This window comes from Protopterus annectens, chromosome 1.part1 (genome assembly GCF_019279795.1).
Source record: "Protopterus annectens isolate FY-2018-M chromosome 1.part1, PAN1.0, whole genome shotgun sequence".
Lineage (NCBI taxonomy): Eukaryota > Metazoa > Chordata > Ceratodontiformes > Protopteridae > Protopterus > Protopterus annectens.
In genome coordinates this window covers 1,693,054,488-1,693,074,721 of record NC_056726.1, presented here as the reverse complement: position 1 = coordinate 1,693,074,721, position 20,234 = coordinate 1,693,054,488, and the positions used below count along the sequence as shown (strand labels likewise).

Sequence of the window (20,234 nt, the reverse complement as noted above, 5' to 3'; positions counted from 1 at the left end):
ATGTTTTTAACTTGTTGTTTAATGGGATTAGATAAGTATTTAATTGATTAAATTGTAATTAATTAAGCTAAAAGATCTGTGTGTATATATATATATATATATATATATATATATATATATATATATATATATATATATATATATATCTATATGGGATTTTACTTGTCATGATTATTCAATTGCATCCGATGAAGTGGAGTAAACGAAAACGCAAGTGTGGAGACATAGCGTTTATGTGTTTGGTGTTTTGGAGAATCGATTTGCTTGTTTTTCTGGAGCCACCTGTCGTTTGTTGGATTTGAAATAAAAGGAAAAAGAACATTTTGGGCTTTATTTCCTCCGTTTGTACTTGAACTTTGGTGAGTCTTGTTTTTGTGCTTGCCTCCTTTTGGACTGTGAGTGTTGTTTTTGGATGTTGCCATATGTTTATTACAGATATGTACAGCTGTTTCTATGTAGCTATTTACATCATTGTATAGGGTTTCTGTGGTGGTGGGGGCATTCAATTTGTTAAACTATCAGGATGTAATTAGCCTTGGAATAATCTTTAAATATCCCGAGGTTAGTGTGGTCTCTGGCTTAATATTTATTTCAGAAGAGACAGCTTTTTGGTCTGACCTGACCAATGAAGACTTTACACTAGAGGGAATGCCCTCTTTTTTGTGAGAACTGGGTCAATGATATTTGCACACCTGGAGGGAATGCAGAGTACTGTTCAGGGGTGTTTTGTGTTAAACACCCAGATAAGATTCTTATAACACTGCAAGTATGAGGTAGTGTATGATTCCCAGTTATGATGGGGTATTTAAAGTTGCCCATGAATATTGTGTTGTGCTGAATGGAGAGCATATGTAGTACATTCAAGTACATGGTATGGAATGCCTGTGTCACAGAGTAGGACCTATAGCTAGCAATGATATTATATGAGACTTTAGTTACATTAAATTGTACATGGAGAAACTCCAGAGTGTCATACTCTTTGATCAGCCTTGAGGTCTGTTCATGTTTGATGTGAACTGAGACTCCTCCACTTTTATAACCTACATGTGCAGTAGCTGGTCTAAATGTGCGGAAGGCATTAAAATCTTACAGTGCCATGGTGCTCTCTGTGACATAACTGAAAAAACTGCAGAAAGACTTATGATTTTCCATAACTTTGGAGGCTATTTTGTCTTAGTAACTGTTTGGAGGTCTATATTCTCCAGGATGAGGAGAACTTACAGAGACTGGAGTTTTTTTGCTTAGACTCCTGACATTGAGAAGTAACTGCTATAGATTATTCTGAAATGGTTTAGCTATGTTGGTAGGTTTATCCAACTGTCACTACCTAAAAAAAAGCACTATGGGAGTAGATACGGTTTTAGCAAATATTCAAAAAACCTTGGTAGTAAAAGGTACAGACCCTCCCTGGCAAAGCAGTGTGGTCTGTCTACCATATCATTCCAAAAGGACTAATATTGTACCCCCTTGGAGTGATACCCAAAGCTAAGCCAATTACTAAAGAGAATTGTCTTCTATTGGTACTGTAGCATCATTCTTGGAGAAGGTAGAATGCTGCTACATGCCAGGCTCATACTATCCTGGGATGCATAGTCCAAGAGCTTTATTGTGTCTCTCTTCATATAGTCCAGGGAGGTATGTTTCATGCTGTTTACACCTGTGTGGATTATGATGGAGTCATACTGGTACTTATGGTACAGTGACTTGAACACATGCGTGATCTGGCATGTCCTGGCCCGTGACAGGCAACTATGACTGTCACCTTGCTCAGCCTGGTGTATGGGACATGTCTGTGTCTCACAAAAGAGCATCTTATGAATAAAGTATTGTGTGGTGGCTTCCCTTATGGACCTAGAGGGTGAGAAACCTTCTAATGACATTGTGTGTGTCTTAGTATGTGTTGTCTTATAATGCTCTAATAGGTTGCAGGGGATACTTGTTCTGCGTGTGACATCTAGAAGGGCTCTGAGGTTTTTTGATGTTAAATTTAAGAGCCTCAGCATATGTGGGTCTAAGTGGCTGGTCCATACTAGCTGCAATGGGTCTAGAGTGTGTCACTGACAAATTCTTTGGTGTTTCTTGTTTGGTAAGTGACAGCCTTGCCTCTGGTGATATTGTGCAACTACGAGTCTCACATGCAGTATCAGTTTGTTTTAGAATTAAGTGGCTCTAAGTAAACATGAGCTAATTGCTACATTGATTCCGGATATCAAATATACCAGGATGGCTGCAGAGATAATAGGAAAATGCAAATCCATGGTTATAGATCCTACATTTTTGTTTTATTTACTAATGGATGGTACAAGAAGAGTTAACAGCTGCTGGCTTCTAGGTCATCACTTGTACTTGTAGGGCTGTGAAGTTGAATGTGAAAGCTAGTTACTCTTAGCACAACCTGATGCTGGGGAGACTTCTGACATAGTCTATTATAGGGAAAATGTTAATTCAGGTCCCTCTAACTGTTGCAAGGATACCAAGCAGATGGGAGCTCTGCAAAGATTAACTCTGAGTAGTGCAAGTCCAAAAGCTTTATAGCAGTATAGAAAACTGGTAAAATAAACAAAGTGGCATTCTCTCCAATCACAAAATCACATTAAAGGCTGAACAAATTGATTCCTACATTCAGATGCAGACCAGTCAGCCTCCCACTGCCACTGTTACACAGATCTAATCCCTCTTAATGTAGAATCCCTTTAGCAGGGCCAAGCATGCAGTAAGGTAACAACTGTCTACCAGCAACAAATACAAAGTAGCAAGCTACACAGTAACACTGCCTGGAAGGCTCCTCAAAAGTGCAGATCTCAGCCATCAACAAACATTACGATATATAGGTCATCTTAAAATTATTTAAAATGCAAAACTTAGCAGATAAAACAACAATAAAGCAGTTGTACTCTAACATGGTTAAATGGATTGTAAAACAGTACAAAATGCATCTGCCAATGATGGTACAGGGTTGATTCCGGATCATCTCAGAGTGTGGCATGGACACAAAAAAGTGGAAGCACTGTGAAAATTAGCTCAGAGTGATGTAAATATGCTGATTTTATAGCAAGACAGAAAACTTCTAAAATAAACAAAATGAACCTCTGGTCAATCATCAAATTGCAGTAAATACTAACCAAAGTGATTCATAGCTCAGAAGCAGGTCAGGCTATATCCCACTGCTACTGGAATACAGACCTAATCCCTCTTAATGTAGAATCCCTTTATTAGGGCCAGAAGTGCAGGGATGCAGCACTTAAGTCCCAACAGCAAATACATGATACAGAATTAATTTTGGACCCTCTCAGAATGTGACAAGGATGCCAAGCAAATCAGAGGTCTGTAAAAATGACCCAGAGACAATTTGTAGTAAGGGATGTTAGCTCAAGAGCAATACCCGTTTTCTGCATAGGCACTCAGTATTATGGCTCTGTGGGAAACAATGGGTGGGAAAAATACTTAAATAGCCTCACAATTGGCAATAGCAATGAAAGAGGGGTGGGAGGTACTTTGGTAGTTAGATTAGCATAAGGAATAAAAATCAGATACAAAAGGCAAGGGTAGGAGGGCTGGGGAAAAAAATCTAAGCTGCTGCAAGAACACAGAGAAATCAGACACTAAACCTTGTTGTCCACAGTAATTAAAGTTTGCAAACTTAATTAAAGCAAAAAATAAATAAAATAATGCACTTACAATGCAATGATTTGGAAAAAAAACAGCAAATATTACTTTTCTTTTGTTGAAGAATGTTGGCAAGATGTGTTCTGAATTCTGGCAGGCAAGTTGGCATGCAAAAAATTCAGGTCACAGTAATATATAGAATTAATTAACAGAGACCATGATAGCAGTCCTATCATTAAAACCGATTCATAGGCTTGTAAAGTGCAATTAAACTGACATCAAGCCTGTGAATTACTGCTCAGCCTAAACATAATAATAATAATAATAATAATAATAATAATAATAAAACACTACAAATGACAAGCAGAATGTTAGTCCCACACAACTCCACAATAAACCTATCACACACGAAACAGACCAAACTCATTGACCTACATATGCTAACATTCTTAAAAGTAACCTACCAAAGCCACAGAGGCCTTCTAAATATAATCTAAGAAACAAGTAACCTCAGCAATCTCAAAAACACACACAATACAGGCAGCGCATACACTGAAACATACAAAAAGTCACAGTGACTCAGTTAAAAAGCACGCAAAGTAAACCTCCATACAGTGACCAGTGGTGGATGACACACTGATGCACCACTCAACAGACTGCGCAAAGAGAGGCATGGACAGTTGCCTATGACATACGAGAATTCACCACATTATGCAGTTACTCAGGTTTGTGCACCACAGCCATCGTACACATGGGTATAAATGATTTGTGATGTATCCGAGACAGATATGAACCTTGTCTTGAGCCATATTTTACCATCACCAAGAATAATACTGTAATAAAAACAAAGATTATTGACTTCAACAATTGGCTTCGCTTCTGGTGTCATTCAAAGGGGGTATGATATATATCAGCCTGGGAGGAGATGGTAGACAGCCCAAGAGGCTGAACCTATTCCCCAAGGCTTTTGCATAATGGCTAATATTTTGTCCAACTTCATAGTGCCTTTTTTGGCAATGTCAGTGCCCAAAAACTCCAAACAACATAAGACAGAATCAGGGTAACATAAAAGTATTGCTGCGCAGTGCTAGGACTCTTTAACAAAAAATAAACTTCTCACCCTACAGACACTCCTTACACTGGAAAACAAAGCAAAACATTGCTATATGCATCATTATGGAGATCTGGTTTAAGACCACTGAACCCCCCCCCCCGCCCCATTAGTGCAGGGTTTACATACCTGCCACACATTTAGACCCACCACACTAGATGAAGGCATTAAAGAAAGTGGGGTCTCCATATTTGCAAAGAAACAATTCACCTTTGAATGTTTACATAATGGTTTAGAGAGGCAGATATATCTTGCAGACGATAGTGCTGCTTTGAAACAGACTCCTGATCCATGTATAACAAAGATCATCCCTGTCAGTATTCAGGTGCAACTTGGATCTATAGATGATAAACAGAAAATTTATCCCAGAACTGCTCCCTGTACTACTAATTGACAGAGGAAACTTCTAAATGTTTTATCATATGCATGGTATATGTGGTATGATCCCAGTTATTGCCATTTTGTTTAATTTATAATTTTTGATCATGGAATGGGTAAGGCCAATCTCTTACCAAATGGGATAGGTCAATCCAAGCACCAAAAGGGAAAATGACTAGGCATAAAATGGCCTGTAAGGGCAGCTAGTCTAGCTGTTACCTATGAACTTCCAGATTAGTAAAACAAGATAACAATCTGGAACTCCTTCACATCCAGATTACCATTAACAAGACCGCTTATCACATCACGGCTATTTGAAGAATCTCCTGTGTTTTCTTTAAGGAGTCCCTATGGATTAAGCCAAATGCCATTCTCTAGAGGACTTCAACCACTCCTTATTAATTGGGTGACTTATACATCAATCAAGTGTGCAAAGACATTTCTGAATTTCATCAATACAAACTTTCTGGACCAGTTAATCTGCACCCCAGTCAGAGGTGATAAAATCCTGGATTTTGTAGAATGCCCAGATTTCTGCCTCATATTTTTATCTGTTCCTCATAAAATTTGTGGTTTTCTGTCACATCAATGGGATGGTCTGAGGATTAAAGTCACCAAATAATGGCAAACAGTTGAGTTTCAGACTTCAAATCCTTTAGAAAATATATGCTAACACAAACCTTGTTAAGTCTAGCAACTTTCTAAGTTTATAAGAGAAATATTTAAAATCTGTCCCTATTTTTGGACACCCCCCCCCTTTGTCAGGCTTTTTCCAGATTTCCTGCACTAAAAGGTTGAGAGGTATGCCTGGACTTAGTTCTCACCAATATGGGACCGCTTTCCTCCATTCCAATTATATCTACATCCCTGGTCAAATTGAATTGCAAGTCAGTCACATTCACCTTAAGATTAAAGCCAAAAGCATCTCTCAATACATCACACTAATCTACTGAAACTGAATAATGATCTGGATAAATTTGGCACCCTCTATAACAGCACTGCTTTGGTGGAATATTTTGCTTCCAAAGTCTATGCACTTGTGAATAGCTGCATAGATGCATCTGTCTCCCTCTAAAGTAAATACAATGCCAAAATGAAAAAATAAAGCCCTATGGTGGAACCCAAATATGAACAGACTCTATAATATTAATAACAATAAAAATACTAATTGTATAAAATAAAGGTAACTCTCGAGCTGCAAAAAAGCTTTTGTTACTTTTAACAGGGACTTCTGGATCATGATCAAATCAACGAAAATCAGATAAGACATTAAAAAAATATTGCCACCCATGTAAATGACAATCACAAAGCATTCCCTAGTAATGTTAGAAACCTTAGAAGAAATGTACAGCATTGTGCAGAGAAAATAGTAAAATATATTACATATTCTGACCTAGAGGATATAGCCAATCTATTTGTGGATAAATTTAGGTCTAAGTTCACACTCTCTCCCCTCCTACATTCCAAGATCCCATACCACATTTACATGCCCCTTCTTAAATCTCCCATGAGCAAGTCCACTAGCCACTATCTAAGACCAAGAACGCTACTTCTGTGGAGCCAGAAAGCATACCAAGTCTGCTTAATGGTGAGCCTGAAACAGGAACTTTCAGGCTTTTCAGTGTCAGCTTCAAAAATGGCTTTGTACAAACAGAGGGCAGCAACAGTCATCCCCTTCCTCAACAATGGTGCATCAGCAAACCTGGGAAATTATAGACCTATACGTCTGACCAACCTCATCTGTAAGACCATGGAATTGATCATTATGAAATTAACAAGCAAGGACATAGGTAACCTACAAACTCTTGTCTCAAGACAGTTTGAATTTGTTAAGGGCAAATCCTGTCTACTTACCCTGATCAACTTCTTCAGAAAGGTTACTTACCTCATTTAATCCTGAACAAAAGGAGACCAGTTAACACCTTTGCTTCCTGAGATCTTCTAAGACAAGAAACCACTTACTTCCTGAGAGCTTTTCTTCAGAATTCTTTACTGAAACCACACCTCATTAGACTTATAATACCCGATAAATGGTGTGAGTTACAAAATGTAAAATATTATATCTGTTTAGAAGACAATGGACTATTAGTATCAAAGGTCTGCTTAGTTTTATTCATGTGCCTTTACCAGGACTTCAGAAATGAATAAGCTCCAAACCTCCAGTGGAATCACAAGGCACCAATAAAGGCAGTTCCCAAGAACGTCCAAAGGAATTCGCAAATACATTTTGCAAAAAAGTTCAAAAATGTTCTAAACGAATTCACAAGTACAAATTGTAAAAAAGTTTAATTCCAAATATATAGCACAGGATTAGATAGTTGAATTCCAAAAGGTATAGTGCAGGATTTAGCACTTTCATCTCTCTACAGGAAACTTCATCAGAATCATTATTGGTGCCTTGTGATTCCACTGGAGGTTTGGAGCTTACTAGTTTACTTTTTCTCCAGTTTTCCACTGTCTTTTTGAGTTACTTCAAAATTAGATTTTGAGAACAGTGAGGAGTATACTTATTTCAGGAGTACAAGGAAGTCTCCTGTAAAGACGAGTACACTTTTACAGGATACACAGGAGCTCAGCTTTCCTGATGACTTTACTGTTGTAGGAAGCAACGAGTTAAGCAATGTATCAGGGCAAATCAGTTCACACTGCATATCTATATCTCATAAAGGAGTTCAACACCATCCTACATGCAGATAAACTATTCTTGCTAAATGTTAATTTCTGGGTAACTCACTGGATTTCAAAATGACTCAAAAATAGAACACAGGAAATTAAGATAGGATGATCTGTCCCCCACAAAACAGCTGTCACTACTGGTGTACCTCTAAGTTTCAGACATTGGCCCACTCCTCTTTGGGATCTATTTCTCAGAGGTCAAAGCTACTGTGAAGAATTTATGGCTGACCAAGTCTGCAGGGGACAATAAATTTGTTGATGTCATAAACTCCCCAGAGGGCACCAATATCTTCACAGAAGACTTTTCTAAAACTAGTAGCTGGTGTCAAAATCATTGACTAAAAGTGAATGAGAAAAAATGTGTAATATTATCCTTTGGAATGCAAGAAATTTCTTGTAACTATCACATAGGCAACACATCCTGAAAACCAAGGGACCTGGGAACAGCGGATAGGCCAGGTTTTTGTGATATAAAAATTGAATACGATAAAACATTTCAAAACTTTTCCCACCTTTAATGTGACTTATAGGCCGTACAATTCAATTGAAAAACAAACAAGTCAATTAGAGGAAAAAAAAAAAAAAAACATACAGTAAGTTGGTTGCATAAGTGTGCACACCCTTAAACTAATACTTTGTTGAAGCACCATTTTAGTTAATTACAACATTCAGTCTTCTTGGGTAGGAGTCTATCAGCATGGCACATTTTGACCTGGCAATATTTGCCCACTCTTCCTTGCAAAAGCACTCCAAATCTGACAGATTGCAAGGGTATCTCTAGTGCACAGTCCTCTTCAGGTCACCCCACAGATTCTTTATTCAATTTAGGTCTGGGCTCTGACTGGGCCATTCTAAATCTTTAATTTTCTTTTGGTGAAGCCATTCTTTTGTTGATTTAGATGTATGCTTGGGGTCATTGTCATGTTGAAAGGTGAAATTCCTCTTCACCTTCAGCTTTCTAGCAGATGCTTAAAGGTTTTGGGACAAAAGTGACAGGTATTTGGAACTGATGATAATTCCCTCCACCTTGACTAAAGCACCAGTTCCAGCTGAAGAAAAGCAACCCCATAGCATGATACTGCCAGCATCATGCTTCACCATGGGGATGGTGTTCTTTTGGTGATGCAAAGTGTTGTTTTTGCACCAATTGTACCTTTTGGAATTGTGGCCAAAAGGTTCAGTCTTGGTCTCATAAGACCATAACACATTTCCCACATGGTTTTGGGAGACTTGATATATTGTTTTGCAAACTTTAGCTAGGCCTGGATGTTTTTCTGTGTAAGAAAAGGCTTCCATCTTGCAACCGTACCCCATTGTCCAGACATATGGATAATATGGGAAATTGTTGTCACATGCAGTATACAACCAGTACTTGCCAGAAATTCCTGCAGCTCCTTCAGTGTTGCTATAAGTCTATTAGCAACCTCCCTGACCAGTTTGTATCTTGTCTTTTCATCAATTTTGGAGGGACATTCAGTTCTTTAGAATGTCACTGTTGTCCCATATTTTCTCCACTTTTTGATGGCTGTCTTCACTGTGTTCCATAGTATATCCAATGCTGTGGAATTTTTTTTGCACCCTTCTCCTGACTGATACCTTTCAACAATGAGATCCCTTTGAACCATGGCTTTTGCTGTAGCAGGCAACTGAGTAAATGACAGGACAACCCTAGTAGAACTGAACTTATCTTGGATTAATCAGAATCTCTTTAATAGATGTCAGGTTTGTACCCAAGAAGACTGAATGTTGTAATTAAATCAAAAGGTATTTCAACAAAGTATTAGTTTAAGAGTATGCACACTTATGTAAACTGCTTATTGTACCTTTTTTTTATTTTTTATATTTTTTCCCTTAACAGATTTGTTTTTCATTTGAATTGTACAGATTATACATTACAATAAAGATGGAAAACATTTTGAAATGATGTACTGTGGTCTTATTTTTTATATCACAAAAACCTGGCATTTTATATCCACTGTATGTAGCCAATGAATTGTCCTTCGATCACCATGTATAAATTATTGTAAGAAAGTGCTGTTTCATTGCACAGCTTATTACTAATGGTATAGCATCCAGGTCCTGGGATATAATCATTCCACTATATTCTGTGGTCATCAAGCTGACCATTGAGTATAGTTCCCCCTTCAATATGTACCTCTCCAAATATTTCACACAACCTGAATGCCTACAGTGATTTCATACTAAGATAATTAAGGCCCTAAATCATGAAAAAAAAATAAATAAATACTATGTAGACAATCTCAAAGCCCTGGCCCTCTCCTCAGTGCCATATAGACTACTGAGGGAGATCTCTGCTTCATGTTCAGAGCCTGTCAGACTTATTATACATTTTCAGGTCCAATGGGGGCATAAAAATGTGCTTCAGGGATCTACTTCTCTTTTTCAACATAAATAGAGCATGTTGTAGGGACAGATATGTTTCACTGAGAATACCACTTCTTTGGAATAATAATCCTCTCCACATAAAGTAAACTAGATCCCCTATACTATATCACATCACAAAGTCCAGCAAGAAGCAAAAAAAAAACACACAGAATAAGGCAAATGTCCAAAAATGTACCAAAATTATTTTACTTAAAAAGATGCACAAAAACACACCAACGTAGTATTATCTCCTCTAGTGCCTTGGCTGTAAACCTTTAACAGCGTACAAACAATTTCCAACCCCACAGCTTATTTATACATCACTAAGTAATTGATACATCCTATTAACATTAATTATAATTGATTAAACCAATTTAAAATTTTAAGGCAATATTTCACAAAAAATATCTCCAGTTACATTCTCTATTCATGCCCTTAGGCACCAATGCATCAAACTTTAAAATAAATACAGATTCTTTTCTTCTCAGCTCATTTTTAATATTATTAACACCTTCATCAAAAATATATTTGTTCTAAAACTGTTTCTCTAAAACCAGTAAAATCACCTTTATATATACAATGAAAATGTAAAGCAACTGGGCTTATTTTATTTTTCTTTTTTATGTCTCTTATATGTTCTTTTATCAGCTGCGGTGGTGCAGCGGTAGCGTTGTTGCCTCACAGCAAGAGGTTCTCCCATTCGATTCTCGGCTGGAGTGTGGGGAGTGCCTTCTGTGTAGAGTCTGCATGTCCTCCCCATTTTTGCATGGGCATTCGAAAGACATGCATAAATGGGCGTGCCTTCGCTGAAGGTTGAACGTCGAGCTGGCACCTCGGCATTTGTGAAAATCTACTGCCAGTCATTAGCGGACTGGAGTTCCGCTGTGGTGACCCCTAACTGGTAAAAGCCAAAAGACAACAACATATGTTCTTTTATTCTAGTTGCAAGACTTTTTTTGGTTTCCCCAATATAAAATTTCTCACAGGGGCACCTTATACAATAAATAACTCCCTCACTATTACAACTAAAATTATTTTGTACTCAAAACTTTTTTCCATTAATAACTGGAAAAGTATCTATCACATATTTACACACCGTGCAGCCACCACAAGGAAAAGTTCCTACAGTTCTTATACTTACATCCATAGAAGATGATGGTAAAACAAATCTGCCTTGCACCAAAAAGTCCCTTAAATTCCTACCCCTCTTATATGAAATTCTTAACTGTTTACCTCTCTAAAAACTTAACCTATCCTTTTTATTCAACATTTCCCAATGGTAATACTACATTGTCGTGTTTTTGTGTCTTTTTAATTAAAATAATTTTGGTACATTTTTGGACATTGGCTTTATTCTGTAGTTACCCTATACTATTTAAATATAATCTAGATGAGTGGAAGAGTAACACCAAATTCATGCCTGGTTTAGCATTTTTGCATCTCATGGATAGGGGTGACACATACATGTTCTGTTTATCACTCAGGTATTCATTCCAAAGATATAAAGGCTAAAGTTTTCATGGAAATATGTGGCTAGGATTCTAAAAATCCTTATGGGTCCATGGCCTTGTAAGTCTGCACTCTCCCTTCCTCTCCCTGTAAAAATGGGTGTACCTCAAGGGTCTATCCTAGGGCCTTTAATTTTTAATATCTTTACTAATCAGCTCTATACCTCCTGTCCTCAGTCATCTTTAGTGCAATACGCAGATGACTCTACAGTCATCACCACAACTAACTCTCCCTCTAAGCTCTTCTCAGCTACTCAGGCATCTTTTAACTTAGTTGAAACATGGCTTTCCAACAACCAGCTTATCCTTAACCCTAAAAAACAAAGCTGTTACGCTTCCTACCTAAAAGGTTCAACAATATTAAACCCTCCTTCTCCATACAGTCCCTTAATAACAATCCCATTCAGGTAGAATCCAGCACTAAGCTCTTAGGCATAACCATCGACGATCATCTTAAATTTGACTTGCATCTTAATAACTGTATCAAAAAGATACATTCAAAACTAGAGCTCCTTTACTGTAACAAGAAATTCCTTACCTCTGAAGTCAAGATTACTCCCTCTCTTACCTACCTTCTACCCAGTCTAATGTACAATTCTCAAATTCTCACAAATCTTAACTTAGCACTCCTGACCAAACTAGAATCTGCCTACAACAAGGTAGCTAACTTTGCTTCCCAACAAACCTACAAATCCCAGCACTGTCTGTCTCTAAAACACCTAAACTGGCTTGAATTACCCCACCAGCTTTTTCTCGCTCAGCTCCATATCATCCATTCTGTCCTATACCGGTCTTCCTACTGCCCAGCACTATCCCCTCATCTTCCATTATTCTCCCTCCAGACCTCTCCGAAGCTCTAACCAAGGCCTAGTACAAATCTACAAACCCAAGTCTAAATTTGGATGGAACATGTATAGCTGTCACCCCACTATTGCCTGGAATAGGCTCCCACTAGAAATCAGGACCCTTACACACCCTAAACAATTTAAGACAGCCACCAAAGAACACTTTAAAAGTCACTGGTCCTGCCACTGCACTTTCCCTCCTTAAACATCCCCTACTTCCCATACCTTAATCTACTTTCTGCCCTTAAATCACTCTTCTCACTAGCTCTCTCTAATCTTCCTTGACTACTCTTTCTACTCCCCTTCTAAAATCTATTAAGCAAATTGCCTCAGAGAAACATTATATTGTAATCGTCTTGCCTTCATGCAACTACATTATGATAATACTGTTTTTTTTAACTAACTTAACCCAAAAATTATATTCATTTTAACAACGTTATTTCTTTTTATACATTTTGAAAAACTTTGCTATACTCTTGATTATTGACACTGTATAACATTGTATTGTTACTTTTAACATTGCTAATGCTAATTTATAATGAAAATTGTATAATATGTTGGAGTTTTTTTCCCTGGGCCTCTGCTGAAAAGGGGCTCTTCAGCTCAGTCGGACAATCCCAGTCAACAAAAGTAAAATAAATAAATAAATATAAATAAGTATGTATTAAAATATCTATATCTATATATTTGTGTGTATATATATATATATATATATATATATATATATATATATATATATATATATATAAATATGTATGTATCTATGTAAATATCTATAAATATATATATATATATATATATATATATATATATATATATATATATATATATATGGGTTCCTATGAGTTCATCGAAATGTCAAATCACCGACACTCACCTCTTCGACACCAAACCATCGACTTTCATATCATCGACAATTCTGGTAAGCGATCTTCCCCCTTGCAGGACCCATGGTAGCGCTTGTTTCTCTGGTACGACATAAATAACAACACTTTCAAGGTAAATTATACAGAATCACGTAAACCCTACTCGTTGTAACACAGAAACAAGCGCTACCATGGGTCCTTCAAGGGGGAAGATCGCTTACCGGAATTGTCGATGATATGAAAGTCGATGGTTTGGTGTCGAAGAGGTGAGTGTCGGTGATTTGACATTTCGATGAACTCATAGGAACCCATATATATATATATATATATATATATATATATATATATATATATATATATATATACCCACAGTGGTGGTGCTGCGGTAGTGTTGTCACCTCACAGTAAGACGCTGTCCAGTTCGATTCTCAGCTAGACCGTCTTCTGCGTGGAGCGTGGAGACATGCGTGAATGGGTATACCTTTGTTGAAGGCTGTGTGTCAGGGCTGGTAACTCGGCACATAAAAATCAACTACCAATCATTAGCGGACTGGAGTTCCGTTGTGGCAACACCTAACCGGGAAAAGCTGAAAGACACAACAACATATAGAGATATATATCTGTATCTATATCTAATATATATATATATATATATATATATATATATATATATATATATATATATATATATATATATATATATATATATATATATATATATATATATATATATATATATATATATATATATATGTATCTAGATATTACGCACAATTACATATAGTTGGCCTGTGTATTGTTAACCTCTGTTGGTTGACATATGTTGATGGTCAACAAGTGTGAAAGATTGATCGTTTCTGGGTTAGGGGGATATGCCGTTTCCCCTAGGATTGCATAATCGCAGAGTCAGAATATATAATTAGCAGGGGGTGTGGAGGTGCACGAAAACCACTTTAATTTTCCTTGCATGATATAAGGATTAGTCTCACAGCATGTGCTGTAATATATCAATGTGTTTTTGTCGACATACGTGTGGCTTGACTATTAGTAGTAGAGCCTTACCTATACATGCATATGCATATGTATATGTGTCTAAGTCTGTATGTATAAACATTTATACAAATATGTATACTTATATGTATATGCATGAATACATATATACATATGTGCATACATAATGTGTGTGTGTGTGTGTGTGTGTGTGTGTGTGTGTGTGTGTGTGTGTGTGTGTGTGTGTGTGTGTGTGTGTGTGTGCGCGCATGTGTGTGTGTGTGTGTGTGTGTGTGTGCATGCGTGCGCATGTGTGTGTGTGCATGCATGTGTGTGTATCTGTCTGTGTTTCTGTTTTAATCTCTTCACTGCCTTTTCTCTACATTCCTCAGTTGATCTATTTTTGTAAATCTCTTCCCTGGAGAGTTTTGCATTCGTAGCAAGCTAAACTCAGCAAATCAGACTTCTCCATTCCCAGATACAGACCCCAGATCATCCTTCTTCATCCAATGACAATCCCAGTTAAAGTCAGTGTCACAATTAAATTCTAGTATGTCCAAGGACTTCTGAAGAGCTACCAACTAGCAGGTGCCTTTTGCATACCTCTTGTGGTGTCTGGTTAGGGAGTATCTTCACTAGGTTGCCAGATCATTTAATAGGCTTTATCAATCCAGAAATTCAGTGACTGAACTTCAAAATATTGCAAATATGCACCCAAGAACCATGCAAAAGAGCCTTATTTCCATAAGTTGTATCTGCAATGTCATTCTTTCATTTACTACTCACACTCGTGGCCATAGGGATGGATGATACCTTAAACTGAGAAGTGAGCTAAAAGTTTAATTCTGTGGCACAGCTCTTCCCATACTTCTATTCTCTGTTGACAAATCTCCAAATCATGTTTCATTTGAATAACAGATCAAGGCACATAAACCTGTCCTCATAGTAGCTCTTGACTTTAACTCCAGACAGAAATCCACCTTTTTCTGGGAAGGAACCGTAATGTTTGAAGCAGAGGTATCAGTTTTCATCCCAGATACTTTACAGTCAGCAGTGAACTATCCCAATGAACAGCAGAGCTCACAGTCAGCAATGAACTGTCCCAATGAACACCAAAGCTCACCACCCCTTGTACAGAGAAGACAGCACTGTCTTCAAGCACAACACTGGATTATTGATAAATGATGCCTGGAGTTGTGCCTGAAGTTATGCACATGTTCTCTCACACACGCATGTACACACACACACACACACACACACACACACACACAGCTGTACATTGTAAACTTTTCTTCCTTACTTTTTTTTATATAAGTTTTAGCTTAGCAGTGTTAACCTGATTTACAAAATAAAATAAATATAACATACATGCATAACTTATACAGAGAAAAAAACACCGTTACTTGGAGAGCTTAATGTGATGTCTACATATAAACCCAGAACTAGACTCTCAGCAGTCAATCTATTGGAAGATGTGATAAATAGGGCCCACCTACCTATTTATTGCTAGCTTAAATAGATATTATGAATCCTGTGGTAGTTATCAAATTGAGCAAAGATTATCTGTTATTGGTTGTAAGCCTTTTCAAGTTTTGTAACATTCTAACTCTTGTCAGTTAGATGATTGTTTTTAGAACTTATTCAAGCTTATCTAATTCGTTTGTTGTACATTGCAGCTTTTACATTATTAACAACCATAGTTGTTCATCTGCAATATTTTGTTGAAACTTTTGAGTTTTGTTAAAATTTAGTAAGCACATATTCTTATTTGCAATATTTCACACTTCTGCATTGACATTTGGCCCATTGTAATGCAAAATGCATTTCTAATTTTTTCACAAAAATGACTTCAGATATATGAGTTAATATTTCATTTTGTACTTTAAATATGATAATACTTTTCTAGCCTCCTGTTATTTTTTCCTTTTGGGCCCACAGTCTTTAATAGCTAGCTTGTTTCCACAATGTTTTTTAATTCGTGTTTTGATTTTTTTCATCATTACAAAATCAATACATCATTGTATAAAAGCATGTCTCCAATTTACATCTGTCAATTTTTGGTAAGTGCTGTCTATCCATGGCTTTCACCTTTTTTTTTCTTTTGTCTTTCTATATATCTTTCCTTACAATGGCTGTCAATAACTGATCTTCCCATTAACTAATTGTCCTATTCATTGCCAGTGGCTGAGTACTGATCAAAGGAGGATATCACCCTGGTAACCACCAGGGTAATATGTATAACCTAACCTCTGTTTCCCTCACTTCCAGTCAGAAGAAGAAAGTGATTGCAGTGCAAGGCCCCATGCATGTGTGCTCCATTGTAGGTTTCACTCAGGATAAAGTCATTCTGTTTGTTGAATGCACACAGCTTAGTCCTCGTGCTGCTTTGACACAATACCCAACATTAATTGAGTGTTAGTAATGATGGGAATAAGTGGAATCCCGTGCCAGGATGGACAACCCAGTTGTAGCTGCTCAGTTCTGTGCTCATCAATGGGCCATTCTGTACAATGGCCACTAGTTGATCCTTGGTCACCTGGTCTCCACTCAGGCCTTGATGTTGTTCCACACATAGCTAGCATATGGCTTTTCAGCTTTTTTTTCCTCCAAGGAATTATGTTTTGTAAGATTGTTGCCAGCCAGTAGATGCATCATAGAATGACTCCTAAGTGAAGCATTGCTCTAACATCATTAACAATTCCTAATGGAAAAAGTACTTATTCCTGAATTTGTTCCTCTACAGAGGGACTGTTAAAAATACTTAGAGAACTTATTTGCAGACACTTATCCTCTCCTCTCCTACATTTAATGATAATAAAGTCCCATTCTTTACAAAATCTTTAATCATAGTTTCCATTCACTCTGCTGTCTCTAGTGCTCCACCTCCCTCATCACATGTGATGACATCATAATATTGTGGCAACTAGCTCCTCCTACAGCAGCAGCCTCAAACTGCTAAACATTCTCAGCATCTCATTTTTCATGTGTAACTCCTATACATTCACTGTGCTGTATTTATCATCTTAATATTGGCTGACCTGTGGTTCTTGTTCACTGCCTAATTCCAGCAGGAATTCTATTTCCAGTCCAGGCACTTTGAAGTCTTATTATCTCTACATTCAGTTTTTCAGGTACCTCTATTTTAACTGCCTACTCTTCTCACTCTCAAGAAATTTCTCCATGGTTAACAAGGTGAAGCCTATATTCAGAAAAGATACAGGAATGTTACCCAGCAACCTGGCAAATCCTCTGCCCGTCTGTGTAAACTGAAAATAGCCAACAGGCTTAGTCTGAAAATACTGTTTGAAAAAAGTTTCAGTAAATAAATCCAAATGAGGGTTGAGAGGGTGGCCTAATGGTTAAGGTGTTTGCTTTCCAAACACAAGGTGCAGAGTTTAAATCTCACAGTGGATAATTAGCTAGACTTAAAATAGCTCACAAGGGCAGTTAGTCTAGTACCAACCTATGAACCTATATGACAGGAGTCAAAGCCAGTGATTATTTCTGCAACAGAAATAGAAAGTTTTTCTAGAAGAAAAGACTTGTTTTCCTTATTAAAAGTCTCATCACAACATTTTTTTAAATATTGTTGCAGAGTTATACAATGTTGTTTTAATATTCTGTTTTTATTGTAGTTTCTTCATGGATTTCCCAAGTGTATACTCTTCTCACACTGCTGCTGTTGAAATATATGTAATTCTGGAATCCTGATGACTGAAGGCATCTCTTCATCGATATTTGCAAAAGATCAATCGCTGCCTTCTCTGCTGTAAACACTGGACTATAAAAAATTCACATGTGCAATATAACAATAATGAAGGAAATACTAATTATCCTGTATCTGGAATTGGAATAATGAAGGAATAAGAAGATTGCTACAGCAAGTGACAAAATGTATTTGTTTTCAAAATATATAAATATGCACTGGCTTCAATTGCATTTAGTTTATTTATGTACAGTACAACCATGCAGACTCTGCATTCTAAAATAGTACAGCTTTGATTTGCCATACTTCACTATAATCTCTAAATGCAACACAAATGTAAAACTCATATTTCTAAATGTAATAGTTTAATAACATATATGCTAAAAGCAATAGTGAAAAAAAATCTTAGATTCAACAATAGTAAAACTTATATTGTCAATATGGCCAGTGAAAGAAGTTAGCTTTAAAATAAACATCACAGGCACATTTGCACCTTAGTTGAAAAATGTATTTCTTGATTTGGATTTGCTTCTTATTTGTATTATCAAGTACATCTCCCCTTACATCTGTCATGCTTTGAACTTTATGGGGGCATTTGAAAATTAATAAAGCAACAGTTACCAATATGCCACTGTTCAGTGCACTTACCTCACATAATTTATCCACTGACAAGAGCAGGGCAAGTGATATTATTATCTTTCAACGAAGTGAAAGTAACAGATGATTGGGTAGGGAAAGTCGAGTCAAAAGTTGTTATAACATAACATATTATTAATTGTAGCCCTCTGTATAATTGTCTGTATGTATATCGAATCTTAATGATTTGAAACAAAAAGGGGATATTTTTATCTGAATGATTATGCTCTTACAGATACATTTAAATTAGTAACGATGCAGTTCATTTGCTTTAATTTAATATATGTTTATTTTGCACTACATCAATGCCACCTCATTTTGAATTGGAATAGGGTACATTTTAGAAACAATTACTCATATTATATTAAATAAGTGCTGTACTGTGCTTCTGACAATCTTCTAATTAGAAAGGATTAACAAGGATAGGGAAGTCAGTTGTTTTATTGATGTACAGTAAAAGGAAACCAAACCACAATGAGCTATGTCTGTGTTGAAGGTAAAGGTGTGGAAGATACGCCAGTGCAAAATATTTTTCTTTTAATCTTCACTGGGCATAATCTATGTTTAAATAACCACTCATGCAAGTATATTAAGTTCAGCATTGTATTCTGTCATCATCAATGAATGAATTTTAAGTTCTGCTGCACGTTTGTTAGCTCATCAGTGAATGCCAAAAGTATGTAGTGCTAAACATAAATCCTATGTGATCTATTGCTGTGGTTCATCTTTTCAAAACTGCGGGTAGCATGACACCACAATTATATTAAATATACATCAAGTATGTTGTAAACTAACCATGTCATGTAAGTTCAGCATACCAAATAAAGCAAGCATAAATTTCAACTTTAACAAGTTTACATTTTCAAATAATACTGTTTTCCCAAATAATTATTTTATTTATTTTCTATTGCCAGTTACCAACCTCTTTTTCTGATGCCTGTTATGTTATTTATAGACATAACCAAACCAAAGGAAGAATTCTGTTTTGTTGACTCATTATTGAAAGATACATTCTGAATAAATGCATCAAAGTTATAGTTATAAATTATTAAAGTTGTATCAGCAATACATTCTATCTTATACATAAGTACATGTGCACACACACAAATATATCTCCCTCTGTGTGTGTGTGTGTATGTGTGTGTGTGTGTGTGTGTGTGTGTGTGTGTGTGTGTGTGTGTATGTGTATATATATATATATATATATATATATATATATATATATATATATGGGTCTACTTAGACCCACTGAATTTACATTTGTCAAAAAATCAAATTTGTGACTCCATTTTCACGAAAGTGCATTTCTCCAAAACTGCACTTTTTTGAAAAAAACAGATCAATGAACAGCCAGTGAGCTTGTTGTTGTAGATCATAGCACAGTGAAAATAAGGGAATATTCCCTTAGCCCCACTGTAGTGCAATCTCGGGGTTAGAATATATAAGTAGCAGGGGTGTCGAGGACACAGACCCTCACAAGAGAGGTGTTGTGGGGCTTCCCCCCTGCATACATGTGTTTAGTGTAGT

The 20,234-nt window shown here is 36.7% G+C and overlaps 1 protein-coding gene across 1 annotated transcript in view; it reads left to right on the top strand.

Annotated features, from left to right (window-relative positions):
• Positions 1-19,556, top strand: part of LOC122811854 (uromodulin-like) — a 166,024-nt gene extending 146,468 nt beyond the window's left edge. Inside the window, exon 10 of the mRNA XM_044083979.1 lies at positions 18,001-19,556. Within this exon, the coding sequence (XP_043939914.1) occupies positions 18,001-18,062 (62 nt within the window). The 3' untranslated portion in view covers positions 18,063-19,556. The remainder of the gene's footprint in view (positions 1-18,000) is intronic.
• The last annotated feature ends 678 nt before the right edge of the window (positions 19,557-20,234 follow it).